This window comes from Poecilia mexicana, unplaced genomic scaffold, assembly GCF_051168715.1.
Source record: "Poecilia mexicana isolate PSO_F unplaced genomic scaffold, ASM5116871v1 scaffold_6, whole genome shotgun sequence".
In the NCBI taxonomy this organism is placed as follows: Eukaryota; Metazoa; Chordata; class Actinopteri; order Cyprinodontiformes; family Poeciliidae; genus Poecilia; species Poecilia mexicana.
Genome location: NW_028263375.1, coordinates 24,928,551 through 24,945,289, shown reverse-complemented (window position 1 = coordinate 24,945,289; position 16,739 = coordinate 24,928,551). Strand labels below are relative to the sequence as shown.

At 38.9% G+C, this 16,739-nt stretch overlaps 1 protein-coding gene across 1 annotated transcript; it reads right to left on the bottom strand.

The window, feature by feature from the left end:
* Positions 1 to 3,227: 3,227 nt before the first annotated feature.
* dbx2 (developing brain homeobox 2) lies at positions 3,228 to 10,720 on the bottom strand. The gene is given in 5 exon segments (XM_015007188.2): positions 3,228 to 3,524; positions 3,527 to 3,692; positions 3,861 to 4,045; positions 6,557 to 6,640; positions 9,154 to 10,720. Coding segments are annotated over 5 exon segments (747 nt in total). The 5' UTR covers positions 9,416 to 10,720; the 3' UTR covers positions 3,228 to 3,474.
* Positions 10,721 to 16,739: the final 6,019 nt, after the last annotated feature.

The window sequence follows — 16,739 nt, the reverse complement described above, 5'->3', positions numbered from 1 at the left end:
CAATGTCCAAAACGAGTGTGCAAAGTAAAGAGGTTTAGGGGTTTTGATTTATTGTGGCTTATTTTGGCGTGCCACAAGGAGGGGTTATTGGTCCAGAATTATTTCTTGCATTATACAAATAACTTTTCCAGTGCTACTACATATATAATTAAATATATATTTTCAGATGAGACTAATTTAGTTTGCTATTGTAAAAACTTCTAAAAGTCACTTTTTGTGCAAGAAAACAAAATTTCTGGCTTTTAGGGTTTTAATGATAAAATCCTGGAAACCGCATATCAACCATATAAAGGGGAACGTCAAAGTATTTCCATATAAACTCATAGATTTGTTAAAATATACAATATTGGGGACAAGGTTCTGCTCACAGATGCTAAAGGTTCTAACTGTAAACCAGTCTTAACACAACATTGGTATTAGAGATTATTAAAAAGCTCTAAGATGAATCTGACATGGTGGGTTTATGTAAACAATGACAAAATGTTGGTCTCTTTGTCACTCTATATACTTTATAACCACAAGGTGGCACAGTTGGAACAAACCACAGGTCTGTTGTGTTTTGTTCTAACTGTAGTTTGTAAACGCATTTAAACTTCTCATTTGTCACAAAAGGCACTGAAGAAAACGTCCATTTGTTGTGGACGAGTCATGACTATTGACAGAGGACATTCTGTCCAGAGTGGCACTGATGAGGAGACAAATCTTCCATTTTGCATCTCGATTGATTCATTTTCTCTACGCGACTGAGCGGGTCTATCTGGCATTACTGAACCAGGATTCTGTTCAGCACCTTTTTTTAAAAATATTTTTTAAAGAAGACCTATTCAGTTTTATGTTGCTCAGTTCAAAACGGGCTGATAATTTAACTCAACAATGAAAACAGATTTGATTTTTTTCTTTTTTTAGTAGATTAATCTCCCCATTAAGCACCAATTGTCTCAAACTTTTGACGTTTTCATTTCAAAGTAACGTTAAAGAAGTCTATTCTCGTTATTCACTCTTAGCAGTTTTAAGATTTTGTCACCTTTTTTCCCCCCCAAAGTAACATTTACTTTATAAAGATATCTACATTTATGGTAGTTTTTTTCACTGAAATATGGTGACATTTGTTATTGGCAGTGAGATCAACACAAATCGTTGTGGCCGTTAGCAGTCACAAAGGCATCCGCTAACCATAAATGTTATCTTCTATTCTGCTTGTGTTTTTTTTTTTTTTTGTAGTAGTCCAAAACAGCATAAGCAACTCTAGATTGTTAAATCTAAGATTAAATATAATAAATCTCTGTGATTTAAAATGGAGCCTTCAATTATGTAGTATGACAAGTTTCTCTTCGTAGAAGTAGTTGAAAACAGCTCTAATGTCCAGGCTCTGCAACAGGTCAGCGACGGAGCATGAAGCACTCGCACTCCCAGAATTTGTCAGGCGTGCCGCACAGCAGGGTGACTTTTGGTGAGGGTTTTAAAATAATATCCCAGGCTTTGCACATCTCACAGAACACTGCTCGATCCATCATCTGAAGACAGCAGTCATAAGATAGAGCTGCAAACTTCCAAGACAAGCCCATCATCCATCTTAACTGACGTTGACTGGCGTTAAAGCAGCCAAGAAGCTGCGTGATGACTGTGAAGCCTCAGGAGCTGCAGAAACCACAGCTCAGGTGGGAGAATCTGACAGGACGGGTGGCTTTTAGTTGCGCTCGCAGCAAACCTGGCCTTTGTGGAAGGGTGGTACAATGAGGAAGACATAAGAAGTCTGATTTTTTTTGTTTGCCAACCCAGTGATGGAAAGTAGGGCTGAAACGATTAATTGTGATTTAAAAAATCTGCCTGCATTTGAGGGAAACGTTTGTCACTTTAAGAGTCCACCAAACATTTTACAATTCCTATTTCGACGGTTTTTATTTTTTATTTATTACTCTTCAAATGAAATGTGTTTTCATTTGAAAAGTGCTATTCTCACCTTTTTTTTTTCTTTTGCCTTTCCAACTAAAGAAACAAGACCAAAGGTATGTTTTCTAAAAGTCCTAAAGTATAATGGATTTTGGGAGGCTGCTGTTTTAGCATTAGCATAGGTGGGGAAAGTTCCCCTCCAAACCTCTTTGAAAGATTAAGTCTTAAAGCAATCTAAAGTAATTTATGGCATTTGCATTCTGGATTTGAGCATTTTGTCAGGCTGGACATAGTATCATCCATCACCACATAAACAGCTTTGTCAGAAATTCCTTCATCATCAATCACCCATGTTGGAGTCGACTGTTTTCCAGACGACGCCTTTGGATTTTACTCTCTGCAGAGGAGCAGTTAGTCTGCCGGGGCAACAGTGCCACACATTGGGGATAACAGCACTAGATACAAGCACACACAGGCCAAAATGTTCATGTTAAATGTTTAAGCATAAGTTTACGGCTTTACATGTAGAAAGAAGACATTTGCATGAAAGTCTTGATAAAAGGAGCAAAGCAGAGGAGCTGGATTTTTTTCTGATTATTTGTCTTCTACTGTGATGACCTGATAATTTTAGCAAACATATAAAAACAATCATTTTTATTTTATTTTTTTTATACAAGTTATATGCTTCAGCTTTAAGAGTTGGGAATCTTTTCCTTTATTCTCTAACAAAACATCCACTCAATTGCCCTTCATAGTCCAACTATTAGCTGAAGTTAAAATAACAAATCTCACAATATATCTGTTTATTTTTGATTAGTTTGCACTTCACATTATTAGCCTAAATCATCTACTTAAATTTGATAGATTTGAGTGGGGGGGGTGGTGCCAGCAGCGGCATTATTGCAAACGATACAACAAATCGTAATAACATTAACATGGGTGATTTATGAATTATTTGAATCCTGATGGAGGAAATGTCCTGATTTTTAAATATTGAACTCTTTTGTCAAAGCTTTTTACTTAAGCTTTTTTTTTTCCAAACGTTCCCTTAGTCTTCTAACGTATTATTTTTGTATCATAATTGTGAGCATGCAGTTATCATGACCCAAATATACATTTTGTGTGTTTTATAAAACACCATCGTACACTTATACAGCAATTTCCACCAAATTTTTCCATGCATTCATCATTTTTTTATGATAAAATACAGATAGATTTTGAGGAAAGTACTAAACTAAAGAGGTGGAGGACTCACCAATACCTGTATACTACAGTCAACATTAGTCCCTAATAATATGGTGTAGTAGAAAAGTATATCATGTTATTTACAATGTGACGATTTAATAAAACATTTAATTTACAACTTATCCATCCATTCAAGACATTGAGGAAAATATTACCTACATGGAACTGGCTTAAAAAAACGAATTAGAAGAAGGTTTCTAGAATGGATTTTCACAATTTTATGTAATTGTATACAAAGCTCATTTGACCTTTAGATGCATTTTCAGTGTTAGCCTGTACAACTTTGTGTGTAACGTCAGCATTTGAGTCTTTGCAGAGAATTTTGTAGTCATGATCAAGTCACTTGCTCAGCATCAGCTCATTCATGTGTCTCTGGCGCTCTTCTGTGGCGCTGAGCTGTCTGTTTTCTTGTCCGCATGATTGTGGGACGTTTGGACTTCGTCTAGAGGTGGACGGCCTCTGGCCAATAGCTCATCCATCGGGGAGCGGATGCTATGAACCTCTTTCTCCTTGTGGTTTCTCCATTTCATACGACGGTTCTGGAACCAGATCTTCACCTGAGGGAGCAAGAAAGCGGAGAAATGTTTCAGTTTGCCTCACGGTGGGGTTATTAATTAAGTAACCCCAACCTGGAAGAAGATAAGGTTTTGCATCATATTCTCCTTTAACTCTTGTTTTTCTTGGGATTGTAGAATGAAAAACTCAGATTACATCAACTCTGTTACCTGTGATTCCTTCAGGCTAAGATCAGCTGCCAGTTTGTTCCTGTCCATTTTGCTGATGTACTTTTGCCTCCGAAAGGTTCTCTCCAGTTCCTTTCTTTGCTCTTCGGAGAAAACAGCCCTCCTGAGGATCCCTCTGCGGGATTTGGGGTTTGAATTCGACGACCACATTTGAACATTTCCTCCTTCTGAAAATCAATAGATGCATGTTGTTTGAGACTTTGAATAGCATCTCTGTCTTTTGAACTTTTCCATCTTGTCTCACCAATACACTTCAATGTGTTTCATTGGAAAATTTAGTGACTGAGTAAGACCAAGGCATTATATTGTAAACATCAATTTGCACATTTTGCCTCAGATTCTCAATTGGATTCCGTTCTGGTCTTTGACTAGGCCTTTCTGACACATGAATATGCTTTGACCATTCCAGGTTAGCTCTTGGCTCATGTTGTGGGTGAAACTCTAAAAGGTTTTATGCTAAGATTTCTTTCTGTACGTATCTCCAACAGTTATGCTATTAACTCCAGCCTGTACCCTATTAAGACAAGCAATTCCACAGTATGATTTTGCCACCACCGTGTTTCATCATGAGGAGGGAGCTTATGGTCATGTTTTCCACACAAAGAATTTTTAAGTTCAATTTTGCCCTCATCAGAGCTCCTTCTTTTTCATGTTTCCTGGCCCCCAACATTGGAAACAGGACTTCCTATGATGCTCTTTAAAAATGTAGCAATCATGCCACCAATCTGTAAAGGCCATTTTTATAGTGGACAGCTAGTATTTGCGCTACCAACAGATTCTCTAACTAAACTGTGGATCTGCTTAACATTAATATTCTCCTTTCTTGACCAGTATGTTTTTGTGGATGGTCAGGTCTTGGTTAGGTTTATAGTTTACTCATAGTCTTTTATTCACTGGATAATTAACTGGATGAGATATTTAAAGCTCATTATATTGTTTAATAACCCTTTATCAACAACTTTATCCCTCACCAGTTTGCAGCCTTGGTTTTTAACTATTGTTTTGTATGAAAGACAGGCTGTATACTGATACCAAATTGAAATGACCTACTACTATTTATCATTGATTGATAATTGCATACTACTTATCAATTAGATTACATTTTTGGTTGCTCTTGGTTTTTATTTTTAGTAAAGCGGGCTCAGTACAAATTCATGCCAGCCTTGTTGTCCCTTTGTCTTTAAACCAAGTTAAAAACCGTTTTTGCCATCACTCATTTCGACTCCCTTCTTTCCGACTGTTGGCTTTAACAAACTTGGGTTGTGTAAACTGAGCAGAGCATTGCCACTGCAAAGAAAAAGAGAGATTTGTTGACCTGTAAGAACCAGTCCCACGGTGCCTCACTCACAGGTTCACGCACAACAAAAGTCAAGTGAAACGATTTATCTGATACATTCAGCATTGCCTTTTTAATCTGTACGACAAATCTGCACATAGACCACCTCCGGGGAGCACAAAACGCGTTTGGATATGCTTCTCACTTCTCAATTGAACCTCAATAGCTTTTACCTAAATGGCTGATTACAGGGTCATTCCTGGGTAATGTGTGTCTTTTTCTAGTGGGCCGACCATTGAGCCCTGCGGGACACCAACAATGCATCCGTACAATGGAAATGCCATTACTCGATGGCTCAGTGGCCCAACACTAAATCTTTTCTCTCGTTGCTTCGAAGCCAGTTTGTATGTGAAGATGAGCTCGAATAAGTCTATAAAAGTCACTTTCATTGAGTGCTTTATGTCCCAGTCAAGTTGTCTTCAATGGGCCGGAATGAGCGTTGAAGGACAGCAGAAAAGAGGGGGGGTCTGTGAGCCAAGCTCTTTAGCCATACAATGGGCGGGGGATGTTCCTCGCCCGGCCCTCTCCTGCAGAGGAATGGCTGAGTTTTTTTTTTTTTTTTTTTCACGCTCAGCGGAGTTCATTGCGGCGGTGAAAAATTGCAGCGAGGTCGCGTGTGGATGGTGGAGTGAAAGTGCCGATTGGTCACGGCCGCCATTGGCATTGTTTTGTTGCCGGGCACTGTGGGAAAGTGTCACCCCACTAAGAAGACTCTGGCGACTTGTGGGATGAAGGCTCTCCCTGATTTGTGCTTTTCTCCACAACACCTGACAGCCACCATGAATCGCTGCAACTAATAACTTCCAATTGCCGAGGAACAATGGCTAAAGAGGACGAGCGTTTGACTTAATCGGTTCTGTGTCAATTTATGGGAGGTACGGGATAGCAGCAGTTGAAGCACAAAAACGCATTTTCTACCGAGATGAAATGGCGACATTTGATTTGTATTTGTACCTATCAAATTTAATTGATCCTGAAGGTGAAGTCTCATTAAAAGTAAAAGAAAAATGACATTGTATGTCTTATTAAGCAGTAAGAACTCCTGTCACATTATTGTCTAAATATAACGGAGACAAATTGTTCACTATTTCTGCACGTACGCAGTGGTAAACAAGTGTATTTGTCGCTACAAAACGCTGACCCTTTGGGACTCTTAAACCCCACCCCATCAAACCCGCTCCAAACAGCCGTGAATGGTTATGAATAGAGCGGTGCAGAGATGAACAGAGAATTAGCTCTCTGGCATTGCATCAGTAATTAGCTGTGGAAAGCATGGCAGACCTCACTTGCTTAATGCTTAGAGAGCAGCTGAGGCATTGCTGATGAGGCATAGAAAACTCACTGGAGAAGACGGGAGGAGGGCTGGACCCACCGCAGCATGCCAGCAGATACGGCGGGCTCTGCAGGAAGACGCCGCTCAGGACACCTGCAAACACAGATGCAGTCATGAGCGACGTGTGATCTAAGTTTCTAAAAGGTTTGTTGTGTTGAATTGTTTCAGTCTTGCAAATCTAAAATGGTTGCACTTAAAAAGAAACTGAGAATTGGGAAGGAGCAACTGCTGTAGCTCTTAATGTGGGGGTTTGATGTGTATGTTGGACACGTCACAGTCATAGACAATGGCATAAACGTTTACCTTTCCTGAATATTTTACAAATTAAGTATAATATTATGTTCAAATTTAAAAAAAAATAAATAAATCCCTCACCCCTCCAAAAATAAAAAAGAAAATCAAGATTCTGTCTTATTTTTATATCTTAACACATAAAGACCATCCTAGACATGTTTGCTTTTGGTATGAACATAATGTGACAAAGTAACCCTTTTTCCTCACATCCCTCTTTAAACAGCTGTTCGTTAGCATCCAACTAGCCAAGGTAGATGTCTGTCGATCTTCTTAAGCTGCAAGAAAAGATTCCTGTCTAAACTACGCCTCATTCAGACTTAGCAGGATTTAAAAAGTTTTAAAACGAGTTTATCTGGATGCTGCACACAATGACGAAGATGCGGTAAAGAAAATCTGAACTGAACCTCGGTTTGCTCACAAAACAGCAACGTCGTTTCAAAGAGTCCAACCGTTATATTTATTGAAGGAATCTGTACTCTTTAATTTAGCTTCATTTCAATGCGGCCCATTTATCTGCTGATAGTAGGGTTGCACAAATTCTTGCTGATCATCTTTAAAAAAAAAAAAAAAAACCTGTCCTTCCGATTCCGATTTTCTGAAAACTGAGATTGTTATAAGGTCATAACCCACCTTAAATGTTCCAATCTTATTTAATTGAAAAACACCGAACAATATCTCTGAAATAAAGCAAGTTTGTTTTAATTCCCCCAGAGGAAGTGCTATAAAATTTTACTGAAAAGTTTACGGCATTGCTGTCCAGACAACTAAATTACCAAAAGTAAGCTAAAAAAAAATAATAAAAAAAGAAAAAAAAAATCAGTCCCTTTAATCCTTCATTTTTTTCACATTTTAAAAACAACCAAAACTTGCACAACAGTAGTATTTTGCCTTATCAAAATCCTAAGGTTTGAGATCAGTTGAGGACAAACTAAAAAACTGAAAGAAATTTGTGGAAACAGGATGTTACCACAAATTTCCTGCTACTGCAGCCAAAATTAAGCTTTGAATTGTTAAATTGTAAAGGTGAAAGCATAATGATGGTACATACCATTTGAACATTATATAAACCTAAACAGTAGCAAAAATTAATCTATAGGTTGAGGTTTACAATTTATAATAAAATAATATTTCTGGACTGGATGGACTGGCGTCCTGTCCGAGGTGTAACCCGTTTACCAGCTCCCCTCGTTACCCCACTGGGGATAAGCGTAAGATAATGGACGAATGGATTATTTCCGGATGGAAAAAAAAACAAAACAGGACAGGACGTTTACAGTCTCGCTTTGTGGAACTAAAAATCAAATTAGTTTCCTTTTCAAGAGTCTTCAGCAAAGTTGTGGCAAAGAGTGAAAGTCATTTGTCAAACTAAACCGTTTTTATCGGTTCCTTATGTTCTCCTTTTTGTAAAATGTTCCTCCAAAGGATTGCAAGAATGTGAAAGGCCAGTTTTCCTTTGTTTTTGTTTTTTGCATAAAGAAAACGTTGCATCACAGGTTCTTTGTCATCCCAGTCAGCTAATAGTAAAATTTTGTAAAAAAAAAAAAAAAAAAACCCTGCAATATTGGCAACAACAATTATTTTTAAGATGAGATTATTATTAGCTTCACAAATGTGCTCAAATTAAGTTGTTTTTTTTCCCAATAAAACATTCACTGTCAAGTTATTCTACTAAGAATAATAAGAATTTTTAAGGATTTTCACACATCTTTACAAGAACTAACAATAACCGTAAGAGTTCTGTGTTGCAGGCGCCATCGCATGCATGAAAACTAACCATGCGCTGACATCTCCATGCTGTCGTTTTGAACAACAAACCGATATGAAACTGAGCACAGGCACGCATTTTTACACCAAGGATTTGTTGCCTGAAATTAATCTGTGGTTTGAACTGATGAAAAATTAAACCACAGATTAGTTTTTCTTTGCCATTCAGTCCATCGTGAATGAACTTCGGCGCAACATGGATCAGAACATGTTTGAGTTTTTTCGTCCTTTTTTTAAATTATTAATTATATTTGTGTTTACATCAACATGTCGCCATTCTTATTAGCAGATCAGAAAAACTCTTGAGCCGATGTGGCTGTTCGGGTCCAACTCAGAATCACGGCTGTTTCTAATGCATCACCATTCTTCCGTCTCTTTTGGAAATTAGTTTAAATGCAAATATTTGAGTTGTCCAACAATCCCTATTTGTAAAAGTAATATTTAGAATAGATAATGATGATTAAAAAAAATGTTTTATAAAAATCTTTATGTAAAATGGCTTGAAGCAAACATACATTGCTTTAATCAGTCAGAAATAACAATAATACCTGAGCAAGGTAGAAGTGGACCGCCCATAATTTTCCCCTGTGGAGGGCTCAGGCTGTGATGGGCTCCTCGCTCCTGGCCCCAGGGTCTCCTGGGACGTTCACATGCGGCTTGTCTCAGGTGTCCACACGCTGTTCCCTCCGGATGGACAGGAGGACTTTGTGATTTCAAAAGATTGTCGATCAGAAAGCTCTTCCCAGAGCTTCCAAACCCTGGTAAAGTTGCAGCCATGTTCCTTCTGCTGCAGCTCTGAACCGAGACCATCCTTCACTCCGGTTCCCTCCTCAGCAGTCGCAGTTCGGTGACTCTGGATCCCGTTTTAATCCCGTCCTGGGTGACCCGGGCCAACTTCATTAAACTCTGAGGAAGACAAAAGTTCTCTGGCCTTCTTCTTTCGGGCCTGTACTTTGCTCCAGGGCTGTGATGTGATTGGCTGAGAGGCTCTAATGTGTTTCTCAATTCAGATAAGGCTGGGGCCTTTCTGGAGTGGCAGAAGGTGGGTCTGCCTCATTCATTATGTCAAATAGCCTATTAAATGATAGACACCGGAGACAATGAGGTGCTGGCCGAAGTTTAACATGAACCAAACAGTCCTCTGCAGTAGTAAATAGTTTTCTCTATTCTCCAGCCTCCCTCAGAGCCCCATTGTGCCCAAAGCTTCTCAGCAGTTCACTGGAAATGCACTCTGTGTCCTTTTTCGACGTAATTTCAGACACTTTGCTTTGTGGGGGTTTTCTTGGTTGAGAAATGTATCTGAAATGGGTCAAATGTTTGCGGTTATATAATGCTTGACACATTCTGTGATTGGTAGTTTTCTCTCAGTTACAGCATTTAGTTTAGAAATTACATTTTTTCAATGTGTATGTTCAAGTTGCTATTTAAGATATAAACATATCTATGAAATGTATTGTTTTATTATTATTATAGATTTTTTTGTTTTCAGTTTAGGCTTTTGTTTAGTTCTTCCCTTTCATAGAAAAATAACCAGTAGTTTATTTCTTTCAATAACAAATGCCCACTGACAATGAAAATATACCTTCTCATTAAAGTATCACATAGAGTCAGTCTGAAATCTGAAGTCAGACATTGACGTTCTTTTCGTTAAGCCTCTCAAAAGTCCACCCTGTCTTTAGCTTTTTAGCCAAAAATTAAAATGTTTGTTCAAAATTGTCTGGTATTTTGAACTGGTCATGCTTTCGTGTTTTCTTTGGATGAATCAAGTCTTATGTGTTTTCTAAACATAGAAAACACAGGAGAATATTGTCACATGTAGGACACAACCAGGGCTTGGTAGAAATTTCTGCAGCTTCATTAGTGATCCTGTCATCCTCGCTTCCTAATTTCATTATCTTAAATAAATTTTGGCGAAATGTTGGGTTTTTTCGAATGTCCATGTTGTCCCATGTTTTCTCGAGTTATCAATGGTTGCCTTCACTGCATTATGATTTATATGCAATGCATTGGATTGTTTTGTGCCCTTCTCCTGATTTTTACCTTTATGTTTCAGTCCAGTTTTGGCTTTTTGTCTTCCTCTAAACTGTGGCCTTCTGTGAAAGATACAAATGAGCAAAAAGTTAGAAAAAAAATCCACAGTGATAGCTGAACCTTAATTGTATTCAATCAGTGAATTGTCCATGGTGTAGACTGGATGGAAAGGTGGACAGACAGATGCTTATTTCTCTAAATGGATGATGTAGATGCCACATGTTGATTTGCTGTGCTCTCATTAGTTTACTTGCCAAAAGCAAGACGATCAACAGGTGTTTGAGGTGTGGACACTTTTTGGACTCACTGTTCATCCTCGAAATCCAAAAGATTGTTTTGTGAGTAGTTTTGTTGATGACTTCCCAGGAAACACTGTTTAGCTATCATTAACGATTACGGTGAACTTTAGATATGTTTAGATTGTGAAGGGCTCAAGTTGTATTTGTGAACGCTGTCATAGATGGAGAAGCAGAAGCAAACACTGATGATGAAACTTAAACAAATGTGTTAGTTTTTTTCAGTGTTTCCACCTGTTTAGTATATCACCGCTGTATTCACCACTTGTTAATTGAGTAAATGGTACGCTAGCCTTGTACCTTATATAACATCACATTATTTGCAAAACGATTGGATTTTTAAGAAATATTTTCCATTTGTTGTTGGAGCATTAAACCAACTCAAATTTAAGACTTTTAAAAACCATTATGAATGGAATTTAAGACCAGCATCGCAATAGAAATGTACAAGAGAAAATCTCAAATAAATAAATTGTATGAGTTGGCAACAAAAGTGAACCAATGGCTAAGACGAACAACTTCCAGCCGACTGGCAATAAATCTGCACGTACCCATGGGGGAGAGAAGAACAGCTAGCTAGCTTTAATCTTGCTAAGTAGCTAGCTAGTAAGGGTGTATTAGCAACTGGTTCCCGGTAGCCACAACCACCTTGAGTCACACAGTGAAGATGTCTGTATGTGACTCAAACTTTTGACTGACAGAAAAGTCCCATGAGAAAAAAAAAGCAAAAAAAAACTACTAACATATGAGCTATAATAGTCTCGGCAAAATTTACGACCTGTGATTAACGTTTTTAAGGCCAACGTACTTTTTAAGAATGAATTGAAAATATTTTTAGGCCTTAGTTTTAGATACATGAATTTGAGGCTTTGTGAGGATGTGCTGATCATTACCCCCGTTCCTGAGAACGGGGGTAATGATGCAGGTTGTGTTGCATCTGGTGGTAGCTGATAGAAGTCGCCTCATTACAAGTGTGTCTGCCTGGTTATAGCTTTCAGCTGACATAGCAGATTGAGGCAGTGTTTCTGCAGAAAAGCTTAATAACCTGTCTTGAAACTGTTGCTGAAGTTGTTGTTTTTTTTTTCATTGACATTTGCCCTGATCCTCTTCACAAACCACTTTGTTGTGTTTTACCGTTGCTAAATTTTCCAGGAATCCATGCTTCCATGGTGTCGTCTCATATACAGGTCTGACATGGTCCTGCAGCAAAATACGTAAATACACGTCAGGGAGGCACACTTTAATTAAAGCATGCAAATGAGTAGGAAAGAAATAGAAATGTAGCAAAAAAATTTCTGTGTTTATACTTTATTTTTTGTATTAAATTAGAGTCACAAAAACTTTGTATAATATGGGAAACTATGTCCAAACTGAGTTTGATTTTATGGAAATGGCTGGCTAGTAGCTTTAACCTTTAAATGTGCCGCAACTTTAAAATAAATTGGTTATTTAAGAATGCGCGCACACACACACACACACACGTTTGTCAGGTTTTGCAATAAACACATCCAACGAGAGGCTTGTGCAACCTTTCACACTGCAACTAATGATCCTTGGTGTGTGTGTGTGTGTGTGTGTGCGTGTGTGGGGGTGTGTGTGCGTGTGTGTGTGTGTGTGTGTGTGTGTGCGTGTGTGTGCGGATGTGTGTCTGGAGGCGGGTGTGTGATAGAGCCAGTCCACGCGTGTAGATACCTCATGCTGAGCATGGAAATTGGCCCAGACAGCTCGGCCTATTGTATAATGGCCGGGGAGCCAAAGGTTGCTTGTAATCAAATTTGAGGTTTTTATTCCTCAGACTGGTGGAGAAACCACGGCGCTCTGTGCCTCCTTACACCGTGAGTGTTAGGAGACTCCATGCTCCATCCACTTTTGTGTGGAGAGTGTGTGTGTGCGTGCGTGCGTGCGTGCGTGTGTGTGTGTGTAACATGTTCCACAAATAGAGCGGCGGCTGTGATGGCCCTCCATAAGCCTTTTGTGTGAGCGATGAATCATTTGGTCATATGATGGGAAAAGAGGAAGAGAAAACCTGCTAGTGAAGATATTTTTAAGGCTTCGTCCTCGGATTCAACTTTTTACCTTGCGGTGAAACTGAAAACATCCACTCTGACAATCCTCCCTGTCACGTTTCACGGTAATATTCTGAATGTTGTACAGATGTTAGTCATCGTAGCATTCATTGTTGATGTTTAACGTGCATACTTCTCTATCCTACCCAACATTTTCGTTAGATTTCAGCTCACGGAACTCCTTGCCTTTGCTAAAAGGCAAAACTAAGAGCGTATCATTATTAAGATTCACCACTGTGTAATTAACCAGATTCCAATAAAACTCTCCAGAACAGGGGAGGTATAATTAGGCTATTCCCAAACAGTAGGCTTTAGAAACACCCTGAAGCAAGTTCATGTGAATTTATTTGATGCCCACCTCTCGTCCAGAATGGAGGGGGAAAAAACAAAAAAAAAAAAAAACAGGGGTCCCTGCATTCAAGCAGCTCACAATGGATCTGTTGAAAGCTAGCACTCTGCAGACCGGCTAACGTCCCCTTTCTCTCTCTTTTTCAAGCCCAGAAAAGCTCTTAAAAAGATACCGGGCCATTGCACACGCAATTGATATTCCACCACTCAAACTTAATATTGTGAATGGAGGGCCAGGTTCTATGAATCAGGCGGACAATGCGCTTAGCATAGCAGCAAACTGGCACTTTGTGTGTGGTGTCTGTGTCCCACAGGAGGAAGTTTCTAATGTGAGGCTCACAATTGTGCGTCTATAGAGTTCTAATGAGCTTCTGTGCGCTGAGTGAATGGGTGCAGGCTATTCATCGTGAGGGCCCAATGAGCCATGCACACATTCACAATGGCATCCAGGAGGGAGGGGGGAATGGGAGTGACTGTGTGGAGCAACTGCCCTGTCGTGGGTAGGCCAGTAGAGCTCACCATACGTTCAGGCGGGCTTTGATTAAGAGTACATCCACATTGGGATGGTTATGTTTAATTTGATCTGCACAGAAAGACTCAGTGCTTCCAGATCAGTTGCTTTTCATATATATATATATAAAATAAACTAAAACTAATGTGGACGAGTTGTAGCAAAAATCACAATTTGACGTCACTAGCCGGCATTCATCAGTCCATCTTTTTCCCTCCAATTTCCTAGCTTTCAGTCCTTTTACTGGTAAGGTTTTGGTCAAAAACTGCAAAGCATCAGGGTGCTGTGGTGGCGCAGGGGCAAAGCACAACCCACATATTGAGGTCTTGGTCCTCGTGGCAGTGGACGCAGGCTCGATTCCCGGCCTGGTGACATCTGCCGCATGTCTTCCCTCTTTCCTGTCAAACTACTTTCAAACAAAGGCCACTAGAGCCAACAAAACCTTTATAAAACAAACTGCAAAGCATTCCCCAAACCCTGACAGTTCCCGCTCAGCGCTTCGCAGTTGGCTTTATCGATGTCAAACACGTTCCGTGTTCTCATATTCAAATCATTCAATTTTAGATGGTTTGAATCTATCCAAAGAACATTATTCTAGTGGTCATGGTCTTTGTCTCTGTTCTCTCTGCAAAACTTCAGTCTGGACTTTATGTTTTTGTTTTTTTTATATAGAGAACAAATGGAAGTCTGTCAAGAGCCTGCTATGTGACATTTTAGTGTTTCTGTAGACTCGTAGTAGCGTCTTGCAGTTTGATCGTCTTCCACTTGAAGACTATTTCTCCTTTTGTAGTTTCCAACATTCCCGTTGGAGACTACAAACGGACTGCAAAATGTCTGTTTAGTTTTGCCGTGTTTAGCTGGATTTGAGTCAATAGCGGCTTTTGAGGAAATTTCTTATTATTAAACAATGAGGCGTTTGATTATTTACAACTGTTGTTTCTGTGTGATTGTCAGAATTTATATTTGTCAAAGATTACTCAGATTTTCTTCCCATGTTCGGACAAAAAAAATCAAAACAAAACAAACACAAACGCATATAAATACATTAAAAAGGTTTTTGAAACATAAGAATGAGTCATTTTAGCTTCCATACTTGTTTGAAAAGGAGTGAAAAAAAGTTTACACTTTTTAAAACTCCCATCCTTCCATACTATTCTACCATTATTTTATGATATATCAATATTGTTATATAACAGCAATATTAATACTATTTTTATCTGGATCATCTAGGAATATCCCATATTAGTTTACTATGGCTTCTGTATAGCTACTTAGAAATATTTGTGTACCTTTTTCGAATATATTTATGCTTTTAGATTGATTCATGAATTAAAATCGAAGGAGTGTACTTTCAAATGAATAGAAAAGCAAATAACTATAATGTGAGAAGGTTTTTAGTGCCAAATCAAAACTAGAAATATCTGTAACTTACTAACCCTGAATTTGTTAGATCTCTGCAGGCTCAGTTCATCTCTGTCTGTTCTTCTCCAGAAACAAACTTTTTTTTTTTTTCGCTCATTGCTTTTAAAGAGCCTGCAGTAGTGCAGTAGTAGTTTCTTATTCTTGTTTCTTATTCTGAAGGAGCTCGCTTTGACTCGTGTTCAAGATTCCCATCAGATCATGTTCAGCCTCAACGTGGCCTGAGGGTGACACTGTCTGTTTGACCTGGGTACTGCAAGTTGTCGCCTTTTCCACCAGATGGCGCTGACGGGATAAGAAGCCCAGTTGTTACTAAGTTTAGAGCAAAAACACGGACTTAATAATGAGCGCATACATTAGGCCGACTAATGAATCCATCTGTATTTATATTACTAAGTCCTGCCTTGTCAGCTTTACTTCAGTCAAATCTTTCCTCTTGATGTGAATTCATTTCCAACAGAACGAAGCAGGCAGTGAAACACATCAGAGAGCAGACTAATACAATGAGTTGTAACGATTTTCATATGATTTGTGGACCAGAAAAGACAAGGTCAATGTCACAGAATTCTGCAGTAAAAGGATATCAGAAGAGATTAGGGTTTGTTTTTGTTTTTTTTTTTGTTCATATGTGAAACCTCTTAGATATCCAGGAAGTTGTTTCATTTCATCAGTCCCATTAACATGTCTTCATAGCTGACTTATGGCCACAGTGAATAAGCCCCTCAGAGCTTTGTAATGCATCATCTATTTGAATCATGTAAAGATGAAGTAAAGGACCTCCACTGTTGCTCTGTCCTTGCCCTAAGAGATTTGCAGTGTGTGTGTTTGTGTGCGTGTGTGTGTCTTGCACCTTTATTACTTTTTTTTTTTTCCTGAGTGCACATTTTAATGAGTCTTGTTTTCCTGATGGCACTTTAGGAAATGACAACTTGTGGGCAATAGAAAGTAATTACATTCCCTGTGTCTGCACCCAGAAGAAATCTACTTTTATTAATTATGAATAGAGGGGATGGCGGCCCTTTCTCTCAGCAGATGTGACACCGCATGAAGAGCCCCTGCTCGCCTTTGTTTCACTGACAATAGCTATCCATTAGCCCCTCGCTGTGTGTGCATACTGCAAGCGCTACAAGAGCTATATTAAAAGATAACTTATTTGCCAAAGTACATCTGTTTTGCATAAATCCTAATAAAACACGTTAATTCGCTGTGGACAATTATGCTTTAAAGGAAAGACAGTTTGGTGGAAGAACGCTACACATGGCCTGGAAATGAAGAGCACACTGCAGTCTAGTGGGGATTGCACTGTTGTTCAGAATCTCACTATTCTGCAGAAATACCAAGACCACTTTTCACGTTTTGACACGTTTCAATCACTAATTTCAATGTCATTTTTGGAAATTGCGCGTGACAAACCAACACAAAATGGTGGACAAGAGAAATTGTATAAAACCTGTGTTTGAAAA